Genomic DNA, 19216 nt, shown 5'->3' with positions numbered 1-19216 from the left:
GTTTTTACCTAAGAGAGAGAGAGAGAGAGAGAGATTTACATAACTGTTTAGAGAGAGAGAGAGAGAGAGAGAGAGAGAGAGAGATTCACATAGCTGTTTAGAGAGATTAATATTGATATACAGAGATTTACATAGCTGGTTAGAGAGAGAGAGAGAGATTTGCATAGATTTACATATAGCTGTTGAGAGAAATTTACATAGCTAGCTGTTTAGAGAGAGAGAGAGATTACATAGATTTACACAGATATGAAAAGAGAGAGAGAGAGAGAGAGAGAGAGAGAGAGAGAGAGAGAGAGAGAGAGAGAGGGGTTTTATGCATTATCTTATCATGTCAGTTAATTCAAAGAAATGAAAGAGGCTCAGAGCTGGCCAACTGAACTTTCTTATCGCAAACACAGATAAAAAAAAAAAAACGGAGTTGGGTCATGTAATCAATTTTAATACCGCATATTCCTGTATCTTTGCACATATCACACAAACGATACAGAAAATTAATTGTTGTATTATTTTCTATATAAACTTAGGCGATGTATGAAGGGAAACCTAAAATCGAAGTGGTTTTATCTGTTTCATGACCCGGAATTAGTTACATTTTATTTGGCAACTGTTTTCGTAATGTCGGGTGGCAGGAATCACGAATTTTTTACATTTTTGTGCGATTACTGCCTTAATTGACGCCGGGGAGGTGAGTAGACGATGAATTGAGCTTATTTCTCTCTTTAGCACCTTTGAGAGTATATTAGAAGTGCATGAAAGGCGTCTAATAGCTGTGTGACCCCTCTGAGCCCCTCACCACGGGTCAAACGTTTAATGGGCGGAATTTAGTATTCGTATTATTTGGTTTATTTTGGTTCATTCTGCCTGTTAACTCTATGTAAATGATGAATTAAGGTTATTTCTCTTTCTAGGCCGCTTAAGAATATGTGAGAGGTACAGGAAAGGCGTTTAATAGCTGTGTGACTGATTGACCTCCTCACCCACGGTACCCGAACAATGGGAGGACTTGTTATTATCACCATTACTTTGATTTCCTTGCTTTATTTTGCCTGTAAGGAGCACAGCTGAGGTTAGCTTTCACTGGGTCCCCAATTATTATCCCTGGAGTGGCTTCATATAATTCAGTGTCATAGTTTACATCGGTACCCTGTGTGCCCCTCATGTAGCATAGGATAGGGACAGAGCATGTAAACTAAACTTAGGGGCATACACTTTGTTCTGCCTAGTTTACTTGCCTGGTTGGCCCATCCATTCTCTATATCATGACAAGGAAATATAGTTGGAAAAGTTGAGTGGGCCAAAAAAAAATGATAGCACACCAGCCCATAAGTTGGTAAAACATGGTGGGAAAGTTACGTGTGACTATATGGGCTGGAAGGATGTGCCATGAGCAGTGTATTTGTGCTCAGTCTTGAAAATCATAGCCTGCTGTAGGAAGTAACCCATCATTGTAGACACGGCCAAAATGACACCCAGGTTACCACAGCGTACCTTCCCCAGGCACCTGTTTATGAACTAATCTCGATGGGAAGATCAACAACTCAGGGAGCTGGGCATTGGCTGACCTTGGTAGGGATGAAAGCTTGGGCCTTTGTATTTTCTGGGTTGCTATTCAGATAGTCTTCAATATTTTACATAGGTTTACATAGGTACATTGGGAACAGTGAGTAGCGGGCTTTTTTTTTTTCTCTGCACTCTTTTTGTTGCCCTTGAGCCGTCTCCTTTACTGTAAAAAAATAAATAAATAAATAAATAAATAAATAAAAAAAGGCATTAAGATTACACCTAGTTTACTCACCTCGTTGGCCCATCCACTCTCTATAGCATGACATGGTGATATAGTAGGAAAAATTTGGTGGTCTTAAAAAATTGTTTTAGATTTGATATAGATTATTTATAACAAGTTTGGTAAGCACATGCATTATGGTTTTGTGCTGCTGTGCCACCAACCAATCAGACCTCATCAAATTATGTAATCTGACTTAATAGCTAGTTGGCCTGCCTTAACCCGGTAGCAGCGACGGGACAAATTTGTGGCTTTACCGTGTAGCAGCGACGGGCCAAACTTGTGCCATGATTTAAACCCAAAAAAATAGATGATACATAAACTGATCACAAATGTTTTGATATATATTATGAAATGGTTTGTGTGAGGGGTGATTTTTTCTCATTTTTCTCGCTTAGAGGGACCATTAAGAAATATGATCCCCACTGCTAATGGGTTTATGATAACTCAACCTCTTACACCCAGAGAATGCATCTATTAGCCAGTTGCCATTTTCCCCAAACCAGCAGCAGCAGTTGACAGGCAATGGGGGAGATGAATGGTGGCGGGCCAGCAGCCTTGCCGATGGGCCTGCCAGAGAGGATGCAGAGGGTGTTCCCTGAAGGTGGCAATGCCCTGGCCCGGAGTGAGGCTGAGGTGTTCTACGGGATAGCGGTGCCGGAGGGGGAGGTGACAGCGGCTGAGGGAGGTGAGTTTTTTTTTTGTTGTCGTTTTTTTTTACAGAAAAGGAAGCAGCTAGGTATTTTCATCCATTCATCTATTCTACATGGAAGTTCTTTATTTACTTATTTTTGTTTTATTTATTCTCTGTCTCATTCTTTATTCACATTCATTAATAATTTTTTTCACTGGGTCATTATGTTTTTTTCATGTATTTTCTTGATAATAGTGATAAGTTTTGTTTGAATTTATAGGCTACCTCTCTGTCTACAGTTTTCTATCTATCCATCTATTTTAAACTACCTCTCTATCTACAGTTTTCCATCTATCTATCTTTATAAGCTACCTCTATCTACCGTTTTCTATCTATCTATTTATCCCTCTAGCTTACAGGGCCTAACATTATACCTTCAACTCTCCTCACAGACATCCAGAAAGTGTTCGTGGACAAAGTCGAGTGTTTGGCCGCCCTCAAGAAGCACCGAGGGTCACGCTTCAAGGCTTTCAGGACCTACGAGGAAGCCCTGAAGTTCTCCAAGGAAGGGGCAGCGTTGGCGGCGACCCAGGGCGAGGATGTGGGAGGCGCCTCAGCCCAGCCCAGCCTCAACGTGGAAAAGCCCAGTCCATTCCGAGGGCCAAAATCGCAGGACTTGGTGAAATTCAGAAAGTCTATCGAAAAAGGGGACTTGAAATACTTCTCTCAGGTGAGTTTGAGGATAATGAGGATAATGAGTTTTGTTTTAGGGAGGATAATGGATAACTAATGAGCTGTCTTAAAGTATTTCTCTCAGGTGAGTTTTGAGGATAATGAGTCTTGTTTTAGAAAGGATAATGTATAATGAGTGTTATTAAGAAGGCAATGGACAGAAATATAGCTTGAAGCGTATCATCGACTGTCCAACCTCACAGAAGATTATATGAAGATAGACTAGAAGGTTGACAGATCATATGACATCAAAAAGAAGAGAAGGACGATGATGATTTGTAGGAAGGTGTTTATTTCACTGCGCTTCACCCCGCTGTGCCTTTATCTTCCCCCCGCAGTGTATGGAGGAGAACCCGCGGTACCTGGTGAGCAGTGGGGACACGCCGGCGGTCCTTCAGGAGGGCTTCCGCTACAACGCTCTCCACGTCGCCTGCCGCACCAATCACCCGGAGTTTGTGGACAAGGTGAGAGACAGACAGACAAGAGACAGAAAAACAGACATGCACATTCTTGATTCTTTTCTGGTTCTGCTGTTGTAAGTCTCCCTGTGTTGTGGTCTCATGCTTTCTCCCTCATTTTTGTTCGTAGATTATTTCCTTATCCATTCGTCCCCTCTATTTATCTTTGCACCCTTCAGCTATCATTAACCTCCTCTTCCTCTTCCTTACCTTATAGTGGGGCTGATATGTGAAAAAGATGTTCATATCTGGCAGGAAGCATGAAAATTGGTATATAAGGGTTTTAGGGTATGCCAAGTCTGATTAGATCTGGTGCCAATTGATTGGAAATATCTATTTTCTGCCATATCTGTCTATACCCATGTTTTGATGGTCACAGATCACTATAAAACTATTGTTTGGATGATTGAATGTGTATGTGCTATGCTAATATGAAAATTAGTGTCACCATTAATGAAAATCTATTTCCTACTCATTAAATATGGTACTATGTCTCAAAATATTGCTAGTGTAAATGCCAGTTGAGATAATATGTGTAAGGTATGGACCGTTATTGATGTAGCATAAACTTTTTATTTCACAAACAATGCATAACGAAATCAAACCACTGTCATATGAATATACGATCCTCCACCATACACGGTTACTGTCCCATGGCAAGTCCAATGTCCATTCAACATGTTCAATGTCTAATACACTGTCTGCCACATGCACAAACTGTGTACAGGGCAAGTTTGATTTATAACACTTGCACCTGCCCGTGCAGTTACTTTTGCAGGCACATTTGACAAGTTCGCGACACACTTTTGATGCTTCTCCCAAGGAGCTCCATACTGGGGACCAGGTACCTCCAACATTCTCCCAGCCCCAGTCTGCCGGAGGGGTTATGACATTTGCGACCAGTGATTGACCCCACATGGCGGCTTGGAATGCTGCACGTTTAGCATGTTGCATCAATGCGGTTGGAGGATGTTCTCGAATAGTCTTTTCCGTGCTTCATTAACTCTCAGGAGCGTTGGTAGAGCAGTACTCAAATCCAACGTGACCAAATCAGCATCACACATTGTGCTGGGTGGGAGGGATAGTCTACTGAACAGTGATTTGAAGGCGTCCGATGTTCTCCATACCTCCCATGCAGTCTTTTGCCTATTCCACAAAATGCTGACACTGTGTCACAACCTGAGATAGCGTGTAGAAACAGCAACCCTTGACAAGACTCATCGTCCAGCTCATCTGCAATGCTGTGCAGCTATGTACGGAAGTGTTTCCATGACCCACAACTCACAGTCATAAGGATGTTTGCTGTTCTTATGGCTAGAACAACAACATCTGTGTCTGTTGCCTGGATGAGAACTCTCTTTTGACCTTGTTGATATGCATGAGATGCATGCAGGAGCATTCTACCATCTGCTTCATCTTGTGTACATGGGGTTAGTCCATGTACATCCATGTCTGGATTGGAGAGAACCTTCTCCTGGCAGGTTGTGAGGACAAGTTTACCCTCTGGTAGGTGGCATGATGCTAACTCACAATTTGAATAGCCCTGTTTTGGAGTCTACGCAACTCTGAGAGGTTCACCCGCCACGTAGTTCTCGACTTCAAACTCCGTCCTTGTAAACATCCCATACTACATCAAACGGATCACAGACTTAAGATGTAGGGAGGAAGATCAAACCAAATGTTCGGACGACTTTATTGGACTGTTTGGGATCCAAAATGTACATTAAAGCTGCTCCATCAATAATTGTAACATCAACCTCAGGTGCATCGACTGGTCGTGGTGCCAATGCCTCAAGACAGTCCATCAGATCGGCTTTGCTCGCATGGCGCATCGTGTTGTTCTCAGCGAGTGATGGTGGCCACATGCATTAGAAGGCTGTATCAATTGGTATATAAAGCAGGACTACATGAAAGTGGAAGAGTAGGCTGCTGTGTATCGTGTAGCTGAAATCAGTCTGTTAATTCAAACGTTGTCTGCATTAGTAAGTATATCTGAGCACCAATCATTCAGTGTGTGATCACCATGTTATATTATATATAATGCCTGTAAATTAAACGACTGAAACGTAAGTGGAATCAGTTGTATATTTGAATCAACACAGACAGCAACGAATTGGATGTGATTGCGGGTTTTGTCCTTGGAAAAGAACATTGTTCAAAACAAGCATACCAGGTTGACGGTCCTGTGATGGTGAAATATATTGGACAAAAATGAAAGCCATACAACGTTTTAGAGGCATGTGTACCCTCTTGTCAGTAATGTATGCTGCTAAATGATATCTGTAACCAGAATAAGATGACAGATCTAGAAGCAACTGCAGCTACGTCATAGAAACAGTTGGAAATCGATACAAAGTGTAAAAAGACCCCTTCACCAAAAGCTCAAATTTGAGCAGGTTACTTTGATCCAATCAAATGGCACCAGATCTAGTCGGAATCAGCATACATTTAAACCTCTCTTCCCAACATCATATCTATAAATTTATTTAATCGTGGAGAGGAAGGATTGGCGATGAAAAACAATATAAATTATTATGTTTGGGCATTGATGAAAGACACTTATTCTACAAAATCTATCAGCACCGCCCGCGCGGTGCGAGGACGACAATAGTCCTCTAGCCCGACGCTTATGGGTTAATATAGCAATTTTCATGCTTCCATCAAACTCCTCCTCCTCCTCCTCCTCCTATTTCCCTATCCACCCTTCCTCTCCTCTTACGTTGCTATCCATCCTTCCCATCACCTCCACACCGTACAGCAGCCACCATCAACCTTCTTCTCTCCCCCAAACAGGTTCTCTCCACAGTGTCCCAGGCAGAGTTCTTCCAGCGTTTGTACCCCGACGACAGCCCTGAGAGTGCCTCCCGCCGCAGTGCCTTCCTCCTGGACCTGTACCTCAACACCCCAGACAAGGGCTTCAATGAGACGCCGCTCCACTTCGCCAGCAAGCACGGCAGCCCTGAGTGCGTCCGTATCCTGGTGTCCTACCCGGGCTGCGACACTTCCCGGCCTAATAAGTATGGACAGACGCCGGCAGAGGTGAGTTTTGGGGAAAGGATGTGGTGTTCTATGCTTGACAAAGTGGTAAAGTGTATGTGTAAAGATGTATTTTTATTAATAGTGTGTAGGTAAAAAAATTATAACGATCACTGTAAGCAAGCATGAAGAAGAGAATGAAAAAAGAAAAGGAGCAGAAAGAAAAAGTGACTGGAAAGAAGGAAGGGAGGAGAAAAAGAGATGAGAGGGAAAGTGAAAGAAAAAGATGGAAGAAGAAGTGGGGGAGGAAAAAGAGAGATAAAGAAGAGGAAAAGGGTAATCTGTCCAACCTCATAAGGGAAAATATTGATGTGAAATGGAAAGATGAAGAGGAAGAAGAAGAAGAAGGGAAAGAGAATGTGATATTTTATGCTAACTAAGTGTACATAAGTGGGAAAAGGTGTAATGTTTTATGCTTGAGTAAATTTAAAAGTGTGTGTATAAAGATGTATTTTTATTGCTAAGGAGAAAAAGGGGAATATGTTAGGACATTAAATGAACAGAAAAGAAGAGGAAGATGAAGAAGTTAGGAAAGAAGATGTATAAGTGTTTGGATATTTCCTGGATGCCCTTTCACGGATCTCAATAATAATAATAATAATAATAATAATAACGATAGTAATAAAAGGAAGGGGTGGATAGGTAGAATCATGCGGAAGATAAATAAATAGGCAAGAAGAATAACTAACAGGAAGGGAGGAAGGAACAGAAAGATAGAAGAAACCACAAACATTTTTATAACCGTCACCAACAACAATCTCACCTTCCTCTACCTTCCCAACAGATCGCCGGCAGTCGGATGAAGAACCCCTCGAAGGACACCGTCGAGAACATCCGCCAGTTGTTGGGTGAGCAGTATTACGTTCCGCTGCTCAGGGATGACGACCTCTGCCTCTTGCCCCAGGTTGGAAGCCCATGGTCGCCACAACTGGACTCCTCCCCTGTCAACCCCAGCCCCTCTAACGACTGGTTCCTCACGTCTAGTCCACTCAGCTCCATGTCTGCTAGCCCCATCAGCCCCTCCCTCAAGGTGTGTGTGTGTTTTCCTGTTATTTGTATTTTTTTAAGTAAAGGAAACAGCTCAAGGGCAAAAGTAAAGACTAATGAGAAAAAACAGCCCACTAAACACTGCCGCTATAAAGAAAGAGTTCAGAAAAGAGAGGTCAGTTTCGTTTGGAGAGTTATATTTACCTAGTTGTGATATATAGGAAAGGAGCTAGATTCTTACTGTATTTTTTAAGTAAAGGAAGCAGCTCAAGGGTAAAAAAAATACTGAGAAAAAAAGCCCACTGAACACTGACACTATAAAAGAGAGTTCAGAAAAGTGGCAAAAAGAGAGGTCAATTTGAGGAGGAGAGTCATATTTACCTAGTTGTGATGTATAGGAATGGAGCTAGATTCTTACTGTATTTTTTAAGTAAAGGAAGCAGCTCAAGGGCAAAAAAAATACCGAGAAAAAAAGCCCACTAAACACTGACGCTATAAAAAAGAGTTCAGAAAAGTGGCAAAAAGAGAGGTCAATTTCAGGAGGAGAGTCATATTTACCTAGTTGTGATGTATAGGTATGGAGCTAGATTCTTACTGTATTTTTTAAGTAAAGGAAGCAGCTCAAGAGTAAAAAAAAAATAATAATTAGAAGAAAAAAAACACACTAAACACTAACACTATAAAAAAGAGTTCAGAAAAGTGGCAAAAAGAGAGGTCAATTTCAGGAGGAGAGTCATATTTACCTAGTTGTGATGTATAGGTATGGAGGTAGATTCTTAGCTCGGTGTTATAAGACACTTTGGCTTCTCACATCAGCTATTTATAAAGGTCAAAGAGGGGGTCAGTCGGGTTCTAATGAGTGTTTCTTGAGGTTCGCAGTACAGAGGAAGGTTCACACTACCACCAAGGTCATAAAACTACGACTGGAAATTCCCACAACGTCTACGAAAGCCTTGTTAAATATGTGTTCTTGAGCGGGTAAATGTCATGATACGAACCTTACTGTCCTGTCTCTGTACCTGCTATTATCTAACTTGGCCTTGAATTCATGGTCTGGGGAAGGATTTAATATTACTCTCCTACTGCTCTTCTGACTGAGTTATTCCCACTTCTATCCTAACTAACTTATCCCTATTACTCTTCTAACTTATTCCTACCTCTATCCTGACTTGACTTAGGCTCGTATTCTTAACCCAGTAGCAGCGACGGGCCAAATTTGTGGCTTTACTGTGTACCAATGATGGGCCAAATTTCTGCCATGATATAAACATTCCAAGATAGATGACGCATAAACTGAACACAAATGCGTTGATATATCTTATGAAATGGTTTGCGTAAGTGATGATTCTTTCTCATTATTTTGCTTAGAGGGGCTTTTAACCTAACCTAACCTAACCTAACCTAACCTAAGAAACATGACCCCCGCCGCTACCGGGTTAAACATTTCGGCGCCCAAGTACACATATTTGACAAGGCTTTCGTAGGAGCGTGGGGCGTTTCCAGGGGTAGTTTTGTGACCCTGGTGGTAGTTGGACCCTTCTACTGTACCATGAACCTAGAAAAAGCACTCATGAGAACCCGACTGATCTCCTTTTTGGCCTCTGGAAGTAGTTGATGTGGGAGGCAGAAGGGTTTAAGAATACCAGCCTTACTCCTACTACCCTTACGCCGGTAGCAGTGGGGATCATGTTTCTTAAAGGTCCCTCTAAGCGAGAAAAATGAGAAAAATCATCACTCACGCAAACCATTTCATAATATATATCAACGCATTTGTGATCAGTTTATGCATCATCTATTTTGGGGGTCTATATCATGGCAAAAATTTGGCCTGTCGCTGGTACATGTTAAAGTCACAAATTTGGCCTGTCGCTGCTACCGGGTTAAATGACTTATTCCCACTACTTTCCTCACTGACTTATCCACGTCACACTCCACTCTAGGTCCGAGGAGTAGCCGGGCCAATGAGCTGTTCACAAGCAGAGACCTTCCATCGTCTCTGGCGGAACTCGACCACCTCCACGACAGCCTCCTCCACCACTATCTCCACCCCGTCCCCTGCCCGTCGGACCAGAGGAGGTCGCACTGCCTCCCTGCGCATCACCGATCATGAGAAGGGACTGGAACGGGTGGGAAGGTGGGTCAGTAGTAGTTGGTGTATTGAGAGTAGGAGTTGTTGTAGGCATAATGAAAACATGAAAAAGAAGAAGGCCCTGATAATGAATTCTAAAACAGATATGAATGTCACTGATATTCTCCTCTTGTAAGTGTTGAAACCCCAGGAAGATGAAGAGAAAGTAAACCTGTTGTCCCTTCAAGCCCTTCATCACCCCCCCTTCCCCCCCCCCTCAGATACACTCCATTCCCTTCCTCGTTACTAGCACGATCAACCTTACCTTTCCTCTTCCTCTTCCTCAGGGTCCTTGCAGTCGAGCAGAGGGTGGGCTGGCGTGAGTACTGGGAGTTCCTGGGACGCTTTGTCGACCTGGGCAGCGAGGAAGGATTGCTGGCACTGGAAATGCACCTCAGGACCAAGGCTATGCAGGTATGTGTGTGGGTGAGGAGTTAGTGGCTTCACAGGATCACGGGGTTACACTGGAATGACTTTGTGTCGAACCACCAGTAACTACTCCTTGAAACTGAACCGAGGCCTGTTACCATTTAGTCCATAACCGCCAACTCTGACTGTACGGGCACATGGTTTGTCTCATCTAAATATCTCCTTATCTTCCCTGTTTGTTTTCCCTCCACAGTTGAGGAAAGAGCGAGAGGAGCTTGACGCGAGTGACTTGGCTGCCAGACTGATGAAGGAGGCCCAAGAGGAGGATGTGATGGATGGCTCTCCTCTCCTCAGCCCCTCAGACACACAGCAGCAGGACGGTGAGTGAGTGGAGTGGGTGATATGTTTGTGGGTAATTTATTTGTTTTTTTACTTCATGATTTTTTTTTTAGTGTTCATTTCTTTGTTGTGTATTTTAAGATATTTATTACCCTACATACAAGACTACTCACTACTACTCAAAATTTTATAATCTTCCTATTTCTTCCTATTCCACTCTATCCTGCAGGTGTGAGTGGCCTGTCGCAGCTGTCCTGGCTGAGTCACGCGTCCAACACCTCCCTGGGCCAGCTGTGTCGCGGCCTAGAAGCACTGCGCCTCAATGCCTCGCTCTCACCCCCCGCTGAGGCACCACCAACGGAGTGCAGGTCAGTGATGGTGATGATGGTGGTGGTGGTGATGAGATAAATGTATATATTTAAAGGCAGGCAAGTAGTCAGCTCCACACAGACAGAGAAGCATTCAGATAGACAGGCAGGCAGAGGCAGTTCAAGACAACATTCATGGTGTCTTCATCCTCCCCAGCAAGTTCCTGGCCGCCCAGCAGGAGAGTGCCAAGGACGCCAGCCCGGAGGCGTTCCAGGATGCTGAGGAGGCGGGTGCCGGGGGACTCATGGAGCAGGTGTCCTACATCCTCAAGTCTGTGGATGTGTCTGCCGGGCGTATTAGTGAGATGCTGCGCGAGGCGGCGCTGGACCTGCAGGCCAACACGGCGGCCGGCCTGATCCTGCCCCGCGCCCTCAGAGCCAGGCTGAGGGTGGAGGTGGGCTGCCTGGGGCGGGTGGTGGGGCGGGCCGGGGCCGAGGTGGAGGCAGGGATGCTGGAGATGGACTTTGTGCACCCGCTGCTGGCCCGTCAGGTGGTGATGGCCCTGTGGCACGGAGGGGCACTCGCTGACCTGGCCGCCGCGGCCCAGGCGGTGCAGCTCATCGTGGCACACATGGACCTGGTGCCCCTGGAGTCATCGGATGAGGAGAGCGACACCGCCAGGCACTCTGAGGCTCAGCGTAACCCCAGGGGTGACACTCAGCACCTGGCCTGTGTGCTGAGGTGCCTTGATGTAGCACTCCAGGAAGCCTGTGCCTCACACGCTGCCTCCCCCCAAGGGCTGCAGCTGGGCCACTGCTGCTGCCCCTGGAAGATGAGCGCCGGCCCCAGGAACACTAAAACCCGTGCCGTGGCTCCCCCCAACTTCTCAGAGCAGGAGCGGGCCACAGCCTACCTGCGCAAGGCACTCCTATTGGGGCAGAATGACCCCGTGGTGCGGCAGCTTTCCTTCAGCCCGGAGGAGGGGGAGGAAGAGGGCCGGGAAGTGTTGGTGAAGGCCAGGCTGGGGGCCAAGGAGGGCTTCACGGTGTTCCAGGAGGCCGTGGGGGTGTCAGGGGATGGAGGGAAGGCTGGGTCAGAGGAGGACCTGCGCAGCAAGAGCCCAGACAGCTTTGTCTCTGCCGCCTCGAGCCTGGAGGGGGACATGTGCACCCCAGAGGAGGGCATCACTGTGTTTGTTGGAGGGTGAGTCTGTCTGACATGTGTCCCAGTCCTTACTCCTCTTCACTGCACATATTTGACCTTGCTTTTTGCTTTTTTTGGTACATAATGACAATCTGCTTTGCTTTACTGGGTACATGACGGTTTGATGCTTTCCTCTTTCCTGGGTACATAATGGTTTGAATTTTATATTGATTCAAGATATCCCTATTGAATATGTACCAGTGCCTTAGGATGTACTGCCATGCTTCTGTTTATACCCTCTCTTCTTTACTATATCTTGAATGGGCTCAACTCAGCATCCTTGATAATACTCAGCATCCTCAGCATGATAGATAAGCATGGCTGATCTGTGTGAACTCTGACGTGTACCAAACAACATATGCTTCCACACTCCTTAACCCAGTAGCTGTGGGGATCATGTTTCTTAATGGTCTCTCTAAGTGAGAAAAATGAGTAAACATCATCACTCACAAAACCATCTCATAATACATATCAAAGCATTTGTGATCAGTTTATGCATCATCTGTTTTGGGGGGTTTATATCATGGCACAAATTTGGCCCGTCACTGCTACACGGTGAAGCCACAAATTTGGCCCATCACTGCTACGGGGTTAAGACCACTCGCTGTACCTGCTTATAATATTGTTCTGGTTATGATATCTTTCTTTAATTTACCTTCCTCTCTTTCCTCTCTATCTTTACATTACCTGATTTTGCAAGACTGTCGAGGAAGGAATTTTTAGTATTTTCCTCCATTTTTTACAAAGCCTCCCTCATATACCTCTACCTGATTTTAAAAGACTGTCTTGGATACTTTCTTGTCCCTCACCATGTTTATGAAGCCTTTCCCTTATTTTCCAGGCGACCCCTTGGCACTGCTTCACTCTACGCTCTGCTTTACTTCCTCTGCCTGGCCTTCCTGCTGATATACCCAATGCTGACCAACTGACCTGACCTGACCTACTGACCTCCCATCCCTCTAGCCCTCTGATGTTGTTTGCTTGTCCTCCCCTTCCTTCCTTCTTTGCTTGCTTTCTTGTCTTCCTTTTTCTTCCTTTGTTCCTTTTTTTCTTTCTTCCTTTGTTCTGTTTTTATTTCATCCCTTCCTTCCTTCCTTTCTTTTTCCTGTCATCCTTTCCTCTTCCCCTCTTTCTTTCCGCTCTTCCTTCCTTCCTTTCCATTCTTCCTTTCTTCTTTCCTCTCTTCCTTAGCTAACTGCTTTCTTTCATCCTTTCTTGTTCCCTTTCTTTCTGCTCTTTTTATTTCCTCTTCCTTTCTTTCTTTCCTTTCTTCCTTTTTTCTATCTTCCTTCTTTCCACCCTTCCTTCCTCCCTTTCTTCATTCCTTCTAGTATGTTTTCCTTTCATCTTCCGAGTCTAACCTTTTCTCCTGTATCAAGTCCAAGTTTTTATATCCTCATTTTCTTATATGTGTGGATTTGCTACTTGCTTGAGGGGCATAATTTTCCCCGAGTGGTCACATACTAGTAGGTAAGGATCTGTGGGGGTGGACGAGTGCTTACCGTGTCTAGCTTGAGATTAGGTAGATGAAGGTTATGTCCGACTCCACGTATAAATAGTAATCGTCCTGAAGCTAGAGGTGAAAAGTCTTATTACTGTTCATTATTGTTATTATTATTGTTGTTATTGTCCCTCCTTTTCTTTTCTTTTTATTCTTCTCCTTTACTGTCATGTCTCTTTTGTTTTTCGTATCCATGTCTGCTCGAGGGAATTCTGTTTTGATCTGTGTCGTTTTTCTTTTCCTTTCCGTAGATCTCAATAATACATATATATTATTATTTTTATTGTCCCTTTCCCTTCTCCTTTTATTCTTCTCCTTTACTGTCATGTCTTTCATTTTTCGTATCCATGTCTGCTCAAGGGAATTCTGTTTTGATCTGTGTCGTTTTTCTCTTCCTTTCCGTAGATCTCAATAATACATATATATTATTATTGTTATTGTCCCTTTCCTTTCTTCTCCTTTTATTCTTCTCCTTTACTGTCATGTCTCTTTTGTTTTTCGTATCCATGTTTGCTCGAGGGAATTCTGTTTTGATCTGTGTCGTTTTTCTCTTTCTTTCCACAGATCTCAATAATGCATACATATATATTATTATTTTTATTGTCCCTTTCCCTTCTTTTATTCTTCTCCTTTACTGTCATGTCTCTTTTGTTTTTCGTATCCATGTCTGCTCGAGGGAATTCTGTTTTGATCTGTGTCGTTTTTCTCTTCCTTTCCACAGATCTCAATAATAAGTAGTAATAATAATAGTAATAATTGTGATTGTATAGTAACAGTGTATGTTAGTAAGTAGTGAAGTGGTATGCAGTAACCAATTATATGTCTATTTGTATAATCATAGAGAAAGATGACAAATTTTTACATATTCCTGCATGCAATTCTGAAATCATCATCATCATCATCATCATTTAACGTCCATTTATTCCCTATGGTGGGGTTGGACGGGATATGAGCCTCCTCCACTGTTGCCGGTCCGTAGCCATTTCTTCCGTGATGTTCAGCCTCCTCATATCTCAAAGTCATAAGTGTTTTTTCATATTGCCAGATTCGTTTAAGGTTATTTAGATTTAATACTAGTTGACGACCTCATTAAATATCGGAGTGAGGGAGCTTAATCACATACTCCATTATTTTCATTGCTGTCACAAATACTTTTCTTTGCATCATGTCTCTAAGTGTCCATTTCTGCATTGAGTCACCTTCCTTTTCTGTCGTGTTTGTGTGTGTTCTTACTCTCCATTACTGTGTCCTTTACCATCTTTTTTTGTGTCCTGCTCAGCGCGGAGGCCACCAAGACAGACGTGGATGTGCTGGCTGCGGTGGGGGAGCGGCTGGTAGATGAGCGGAGGTACCCACACGTGTTCCAGTGGCAGCTGCTCGTCAAGTCATTCTCAGAGGAGCAGCGTGGAAGGTAGGAAAGGAGGAAAGGAGGAGAGAGAGAGAGAGAGAGGAAAGAGAGGGTAGGATGGATGAAAAAAGAGGGAGAGAGAGAGGAGAGGGTGGAATGGATAGAAGGAGGGAGAGAGTGGAATGGGTAGAAGGAGGGAGAGAGGAAGGATGGGTAGAACGAGGGAGAGAGCAACTTGATTAAAAGAATATGCAACTATAGTTCTCTTTTGATTAATATTAGTAGTAGTAGTACAAACGACAGAGAGAGAGAGAGAGGTAGAGCATTTTTTCCTACTGCCATAATTTCAACTGTCCCTCTCCTTCTAGCTGTAATAGTAATAGTAGTAGTAGTAGTATATTATAAAAGAGAGATGGTTAGTTTTGTCCTACTACCATGATTTAGATATTTCCTCCTTTCCTTTTATCTATAATATATACATAATAAAGTACTAGTTGCATACGTATAGATAAAATAACAGTAGTAGAAGTAGTAGTAGTGAAAAAGAGGGTTTTATATTTTTATTTTTTATTTTCTATTTTCCTCCATCGTAATTTCAACTTTTCCCCCCTCTGTTCCAGCTGGGCCTCACCGTACTGTTGGCAGGGCAGCAGAAGGAGACGAACAGGAACAAGGGACAGAAACATCGGCTCGGCACCCTCGAAACTATCCCTCCCCAACACACCACAACGCCCGCCCTGCTCCCGCCCTGCCGTCTCCACCCCGCGAGTGCTCTTCCGCCCACTCTGAAACACACACACACACACGCACTCACTCACACACACTAGTGCCTCAACATAGCAGCTAGACAGGTAGGAAAATGTGTGTCTAATACGTATTTATTTTTTCCACAGCTTAGAAAATTAATTCCTATTTTTATTATTATTATTATTTACTCTCGTCAGAAAGTGTTGTACGTGGTAGTAGTGCGAGTAAGTGTATAGTCTATTATTTATATACGTATAGATATATATTGCTGCATAGTCATGTATAGCATATAGTATAGTATTTAAAGAGAGTATTTTATGATATATTAGTTCATTGTGGTATTGTGTATGAGAAAGGAAGAGAGAGAGAGAGAGAGATGTATGATAAATTTTTTTTTTCTTTTTCTTTTTATGTATGTATATCTCTCTCTTCCCTTCCCTTCTCTTCTCTATTTCTCCTTCTCCCCTTCATCAGTCTCCTCTCCTCTCTTCTCTATTTCTCTTTCTCCTCCTCCTCTCCCTATCTCATGTCCCATTCTTCTTCCTCTCTCTATAATATCCATATGTGCCTTGTGCCTTCAGATATAAACCCATGAGTCTTGTATTTCACTGTGTCAATATCTATGATGATCGTAATGTACACAGTATTTGGTGCAGAAAGATGTGGCCTTTCTATGTATCCAAACCTATTGATATGGTCCCTGGCTCTTGCTAAATTCCCTTTCCATGTGGCTCTGTTCACCTTGTGCTTCCATATATATCTTTGGTGGTGATGATCTGCCTAGTATTTGGTGCAGAGAGATATGATCCCTGCAGCTCTGGGTGACTTCCTACCCTATGCAGCGCTGCTCAATTTGTGCTTCCATATAACTCATAGCTTGTTTGTGGTTCCTCTATGCTACAGAAACACAAAATATGGTACTAATTCACATATTCTTTAACAATTTAGGGCCTACACACACACACACACATTTGATAAGGCTTTCGTAGAGGCTGTGTCAGTGTTTCCATGGGTAGTGCTCTGAGCCTAGTGATAGTTTGAAAAGGCTTCTACACATACCCACATTCGATAAGGCTTTCGTAGAGGCTGTGTTAGTGTTTCCATGGGTAGTGCTCTGAGCCTAGTGATAGTTTGACAAGGCTTCTACACATACCCACATTCGATAAGGCTTTCGTAGAGGCTGTGTTAGTGTTTCCATGGAGAGTGCTCTGAGCCTAGTGATAGTTTGACAAGGCTTTTGCACCATGAACGTGAAAGGGCTTACACACATACCCACATTTGATCAGGCTTTCATAGAGGCTGTGTTAGTGTTTCCATGGAGAGTGCTCTGAGCCTAGTGATAGTTTGACAAGGCTTCTACACCATGAACGTAACGACCAACTCATGAGAACCAGACTAACCTTTGTGGCCTTGCGAACTAGGTGTTATAGGAGCTGAAGGTGTCAAGAACATGGGCCTGGAATGCAAATATCAGGTGCTCTAATAGGGTTGCTGTCTCTCATGGCCTTGGTAGTGGAAGGGATGCATTAGGAATAGTGGTGACAGAATACGTAGAAAGATATGATGAAGGATATTAAAATGATGTACCGTGCCTTCTTATGTAATGAATCATGGGATGGGGGAGATATTAGATTTGTGAAGTTGATTATGCTCCATCTATCAAGCTATCTGTCTATCTATCCATCTATCTTTGTAACACGTAATATATATCTCTATCTATCTATCTATATCAATCATTCTAACTCTGTCGCACATAATATATCTATCTCTTTTGCACATTATCTGTCTATCTATCTGTCTTTCTCTATCTCTGTCGCACATAATATATCTCTATCTACCTATCTCTTTTGCACATTATCTATCTATCTATCTGTCTCTATCTCTGTCGCACATAATATATCTCTATCTATATAAGTATCTACATCTATCTTTCTATCTCTTTTGCACATAATCTATCTATCTGTCTTTATTTATCTCTGTCACGCTTAATATATATTCATACGTAACCAGTCGACAATTTTTTGAGTGTTTGGTACAGCATATAATTCCTAGTCTTGATATTTCTTCCTTTATTTATGTACATTTCTCATTCGACATTTCTGGAGAACAAGAAAGAGTGTGTCAGCTCAGCGCCCCAGCACAGCAACTCACCTAACATAGCTCAGCCAGGAATGAACAATTGATATCTTAGGGAGTGATGATTTTATTTATACCACAATTTCTAGGTTTAAGTAATAATTGTTTAAGGAATTCTAATTTAATACGTTTTTTTCTCTCTCCCGGAAGTTGAACCAAAGTCGGAGTTTTTTGTTTTACAGCTGGAAGTGCAATTTTTAGTTTTGTTTAGTATGCGTATCTTGTATTAACCTGGTAGCAGCGGGGATCATGTTTCTTACCGGTACCTCTAAGCATTTGTGATCAGATTATGTATCATCTTTTTGGGGGGTTTATATCAGCCCATCGCTGCTACCGGGTTAAGTTGTATGATGTAGAGTAAGAAGTATGATAATGTACTGTTCTAATATGCCTCAGTCTGATCTATCTCCTATCTCAAAACTGTATGTACTCAATCACTTTTCTTCTCTTTTTTTTCTGTTTGATCTATCTCACAAAAACATATATATACCTACTGCTCAATCTTTATGGACCTCCTCAACCTCCGTCCTCTGTCTTCTTGTTTTAATATGCTTCTGTCTTAGCTATTTCCTATCTCAAAACTACTTATACTCGATCATTCTCCTTTGTTTTCTGACTGATCTCTCTCTCTCTCTCAAAACCATTTATGTATACTCAGTCTTTATGTACCTCCTCAACCTCCGTCCTCTGTCTTCTTGTTTTAATATGCTTCTGTTTTTGCTATTTCCTATCTCAAAACTACTTACACTTAATCTTTTCTCCTCCTTTGTTTTCCGTCTGATCTCTCTCTCTTTCTCTCTCTCAAACCCATTTACGTATACTTAATTTTTAATAACCTCCTCTACCATCTATCTTCTAGTTTAACGTCCCTATTTTCCTTAATGAGGTTGAATGGGCTATTTAAAACCACTTATAATATACTCATTTATTCTGGACAGCTCACCGCCCACCCTTGCCCTGACCATTCCATCGCCTGAATATGTATGTCTCTTTGGGAAGCTCTACCTTGATTTAGAACCCATTATGCCACTTTGCTTGCCTCCATGTGTGTGTGTGTGTGTGTGTGTGTGTGTGTGTGTGTGTGTGGTTGTTATTCACCAAGGGCCTGATCATGTGCTGGACTTGTGATTGCTAGCCAGTAACCTCAATGAAAGAATGTGAACTATGTGTGTGTGTGTGTGTGTGTGTGTGGTTGTCATTCACCAAGGGCCTGATCATGTGCTGGACTTGTGTATGCCGGCCAGTAACCTTAATGAAAGAATGTGAATTATGTGTGTATGAGAGAGAGAGAGAGAGAGAGAGAGAGAGAGAGAGAGAGAGACTATACTAAGGGCAGCTTGACCCCAATATCTGAGCTTATCGTTGTTAATACTAAGTCTACACCCTCAAATATATAGATGCATAACCCAAGTGTTTTTGAAATGCTGAAAACAATAAAAATAATGTGCTTGCTTGGGTTGCTGTGGCCATGAAGTGATATTAAATGAAACTGTGACCTATTTTTTA

The 19216-nt window shown here is 42.8% G+C and overlaps 1 protein-coding gene across 3 annotated transcripts; it reads left to right on the top strand.

Annotated features, from left to right (window-relative positions):
* Window positions 1–416: 416 nt before the first annotated feature.
* Window positions 417–19216, top strand: LOC126996913 (ankyrin repeat and LEM domain-containing protein 2-like). Of its 3 annotated transcripts, none has more exons than XM_050857838.1 (13): window positions 438–685; window positions 2293–2471; window positions 2870–3147; window positions 3488–3613; window positions 6401–6646; window positions 7428–7673; window positions 9571–9764; window positions 10046–10172; window positions 10381–10507; window positions 10696–10834; window positions 10992–11978; window positions 14759–14890; window positions 15448–19216. In XM_050857838.1, exons 2-13 carry the CDS (start codon window positions 2309–2311, stop codon window positions 15614–15616), a joined length of 2934 nt encoding a protein of 977 aa, XP_050713795.1. In that variant the 5' UTR covers window positions 438–685; window positions 2293–2308; the 3' UTR covers window positions 15617–19216. The 3 variants fall into 3 exon arrangements, with proteins under 3 accessions (XP_050713796.1, XP_050713795.1, XP_050713794.1); XM_050857837.1 differs by having other exon boundaries at window positions 440–685; window positions 2290–2471; XM_050857839.1 differs by lacking the exons at window positions 14759–14890; window positions 15448–19216 and adding an exon at window positions 12820–12937 and having other exon boundaries at window positions 417–685; window positions 2290–2471.

The sequence above is a fragment of the Eriocheir sinensis genome, chromosome 11 (genome assembly GCF_024679095.1).
Source record: "Eriocheir sinensis breed Jianghai 21 chromosome 11, ASM2467909v1, whole genome shotgun sequence".
Classification (NCBI taxonomy): Eukaryota; Metazoa; Arthropoda; class Malacostraca; order Decapoda; family Varunidae; genus Eriocheir; species Eriocheir sinensis.
Note: the sequence above shows the minus strand (reverse complement) of the source record. Positions and strands in the feature narration are given on the sequence as shown.

What these genes read in the sequence shown, in the direction of transcription:
- LOC126996913 (XM_050857838.1), top strand. Translation starts at nt 2,309, where the DNA reads ATGGGGGAGATGAATGGTGGCGGGCCAGCAGCCTTGCCGATGGGCCTG. An exon ending in GGTGACAGCGGCTGAGGGAG is followed by an intron (nt 2,472 to 2,869) that starts GTGAGTTTTTTT and finishes CTCTCCTCACAG; the next exon opens with ACATCCAGAAAGTGTTCGTG. An exon ending in GGACTGGAACGGGTGGGAAG is followed by an intron (nt 9,765 to 10,045) that starts GTGGGTCAGTAG and finishes CCTCTTCCTCAG; the next exon opens with GGTCCTTGCAGTCGAGCAGA.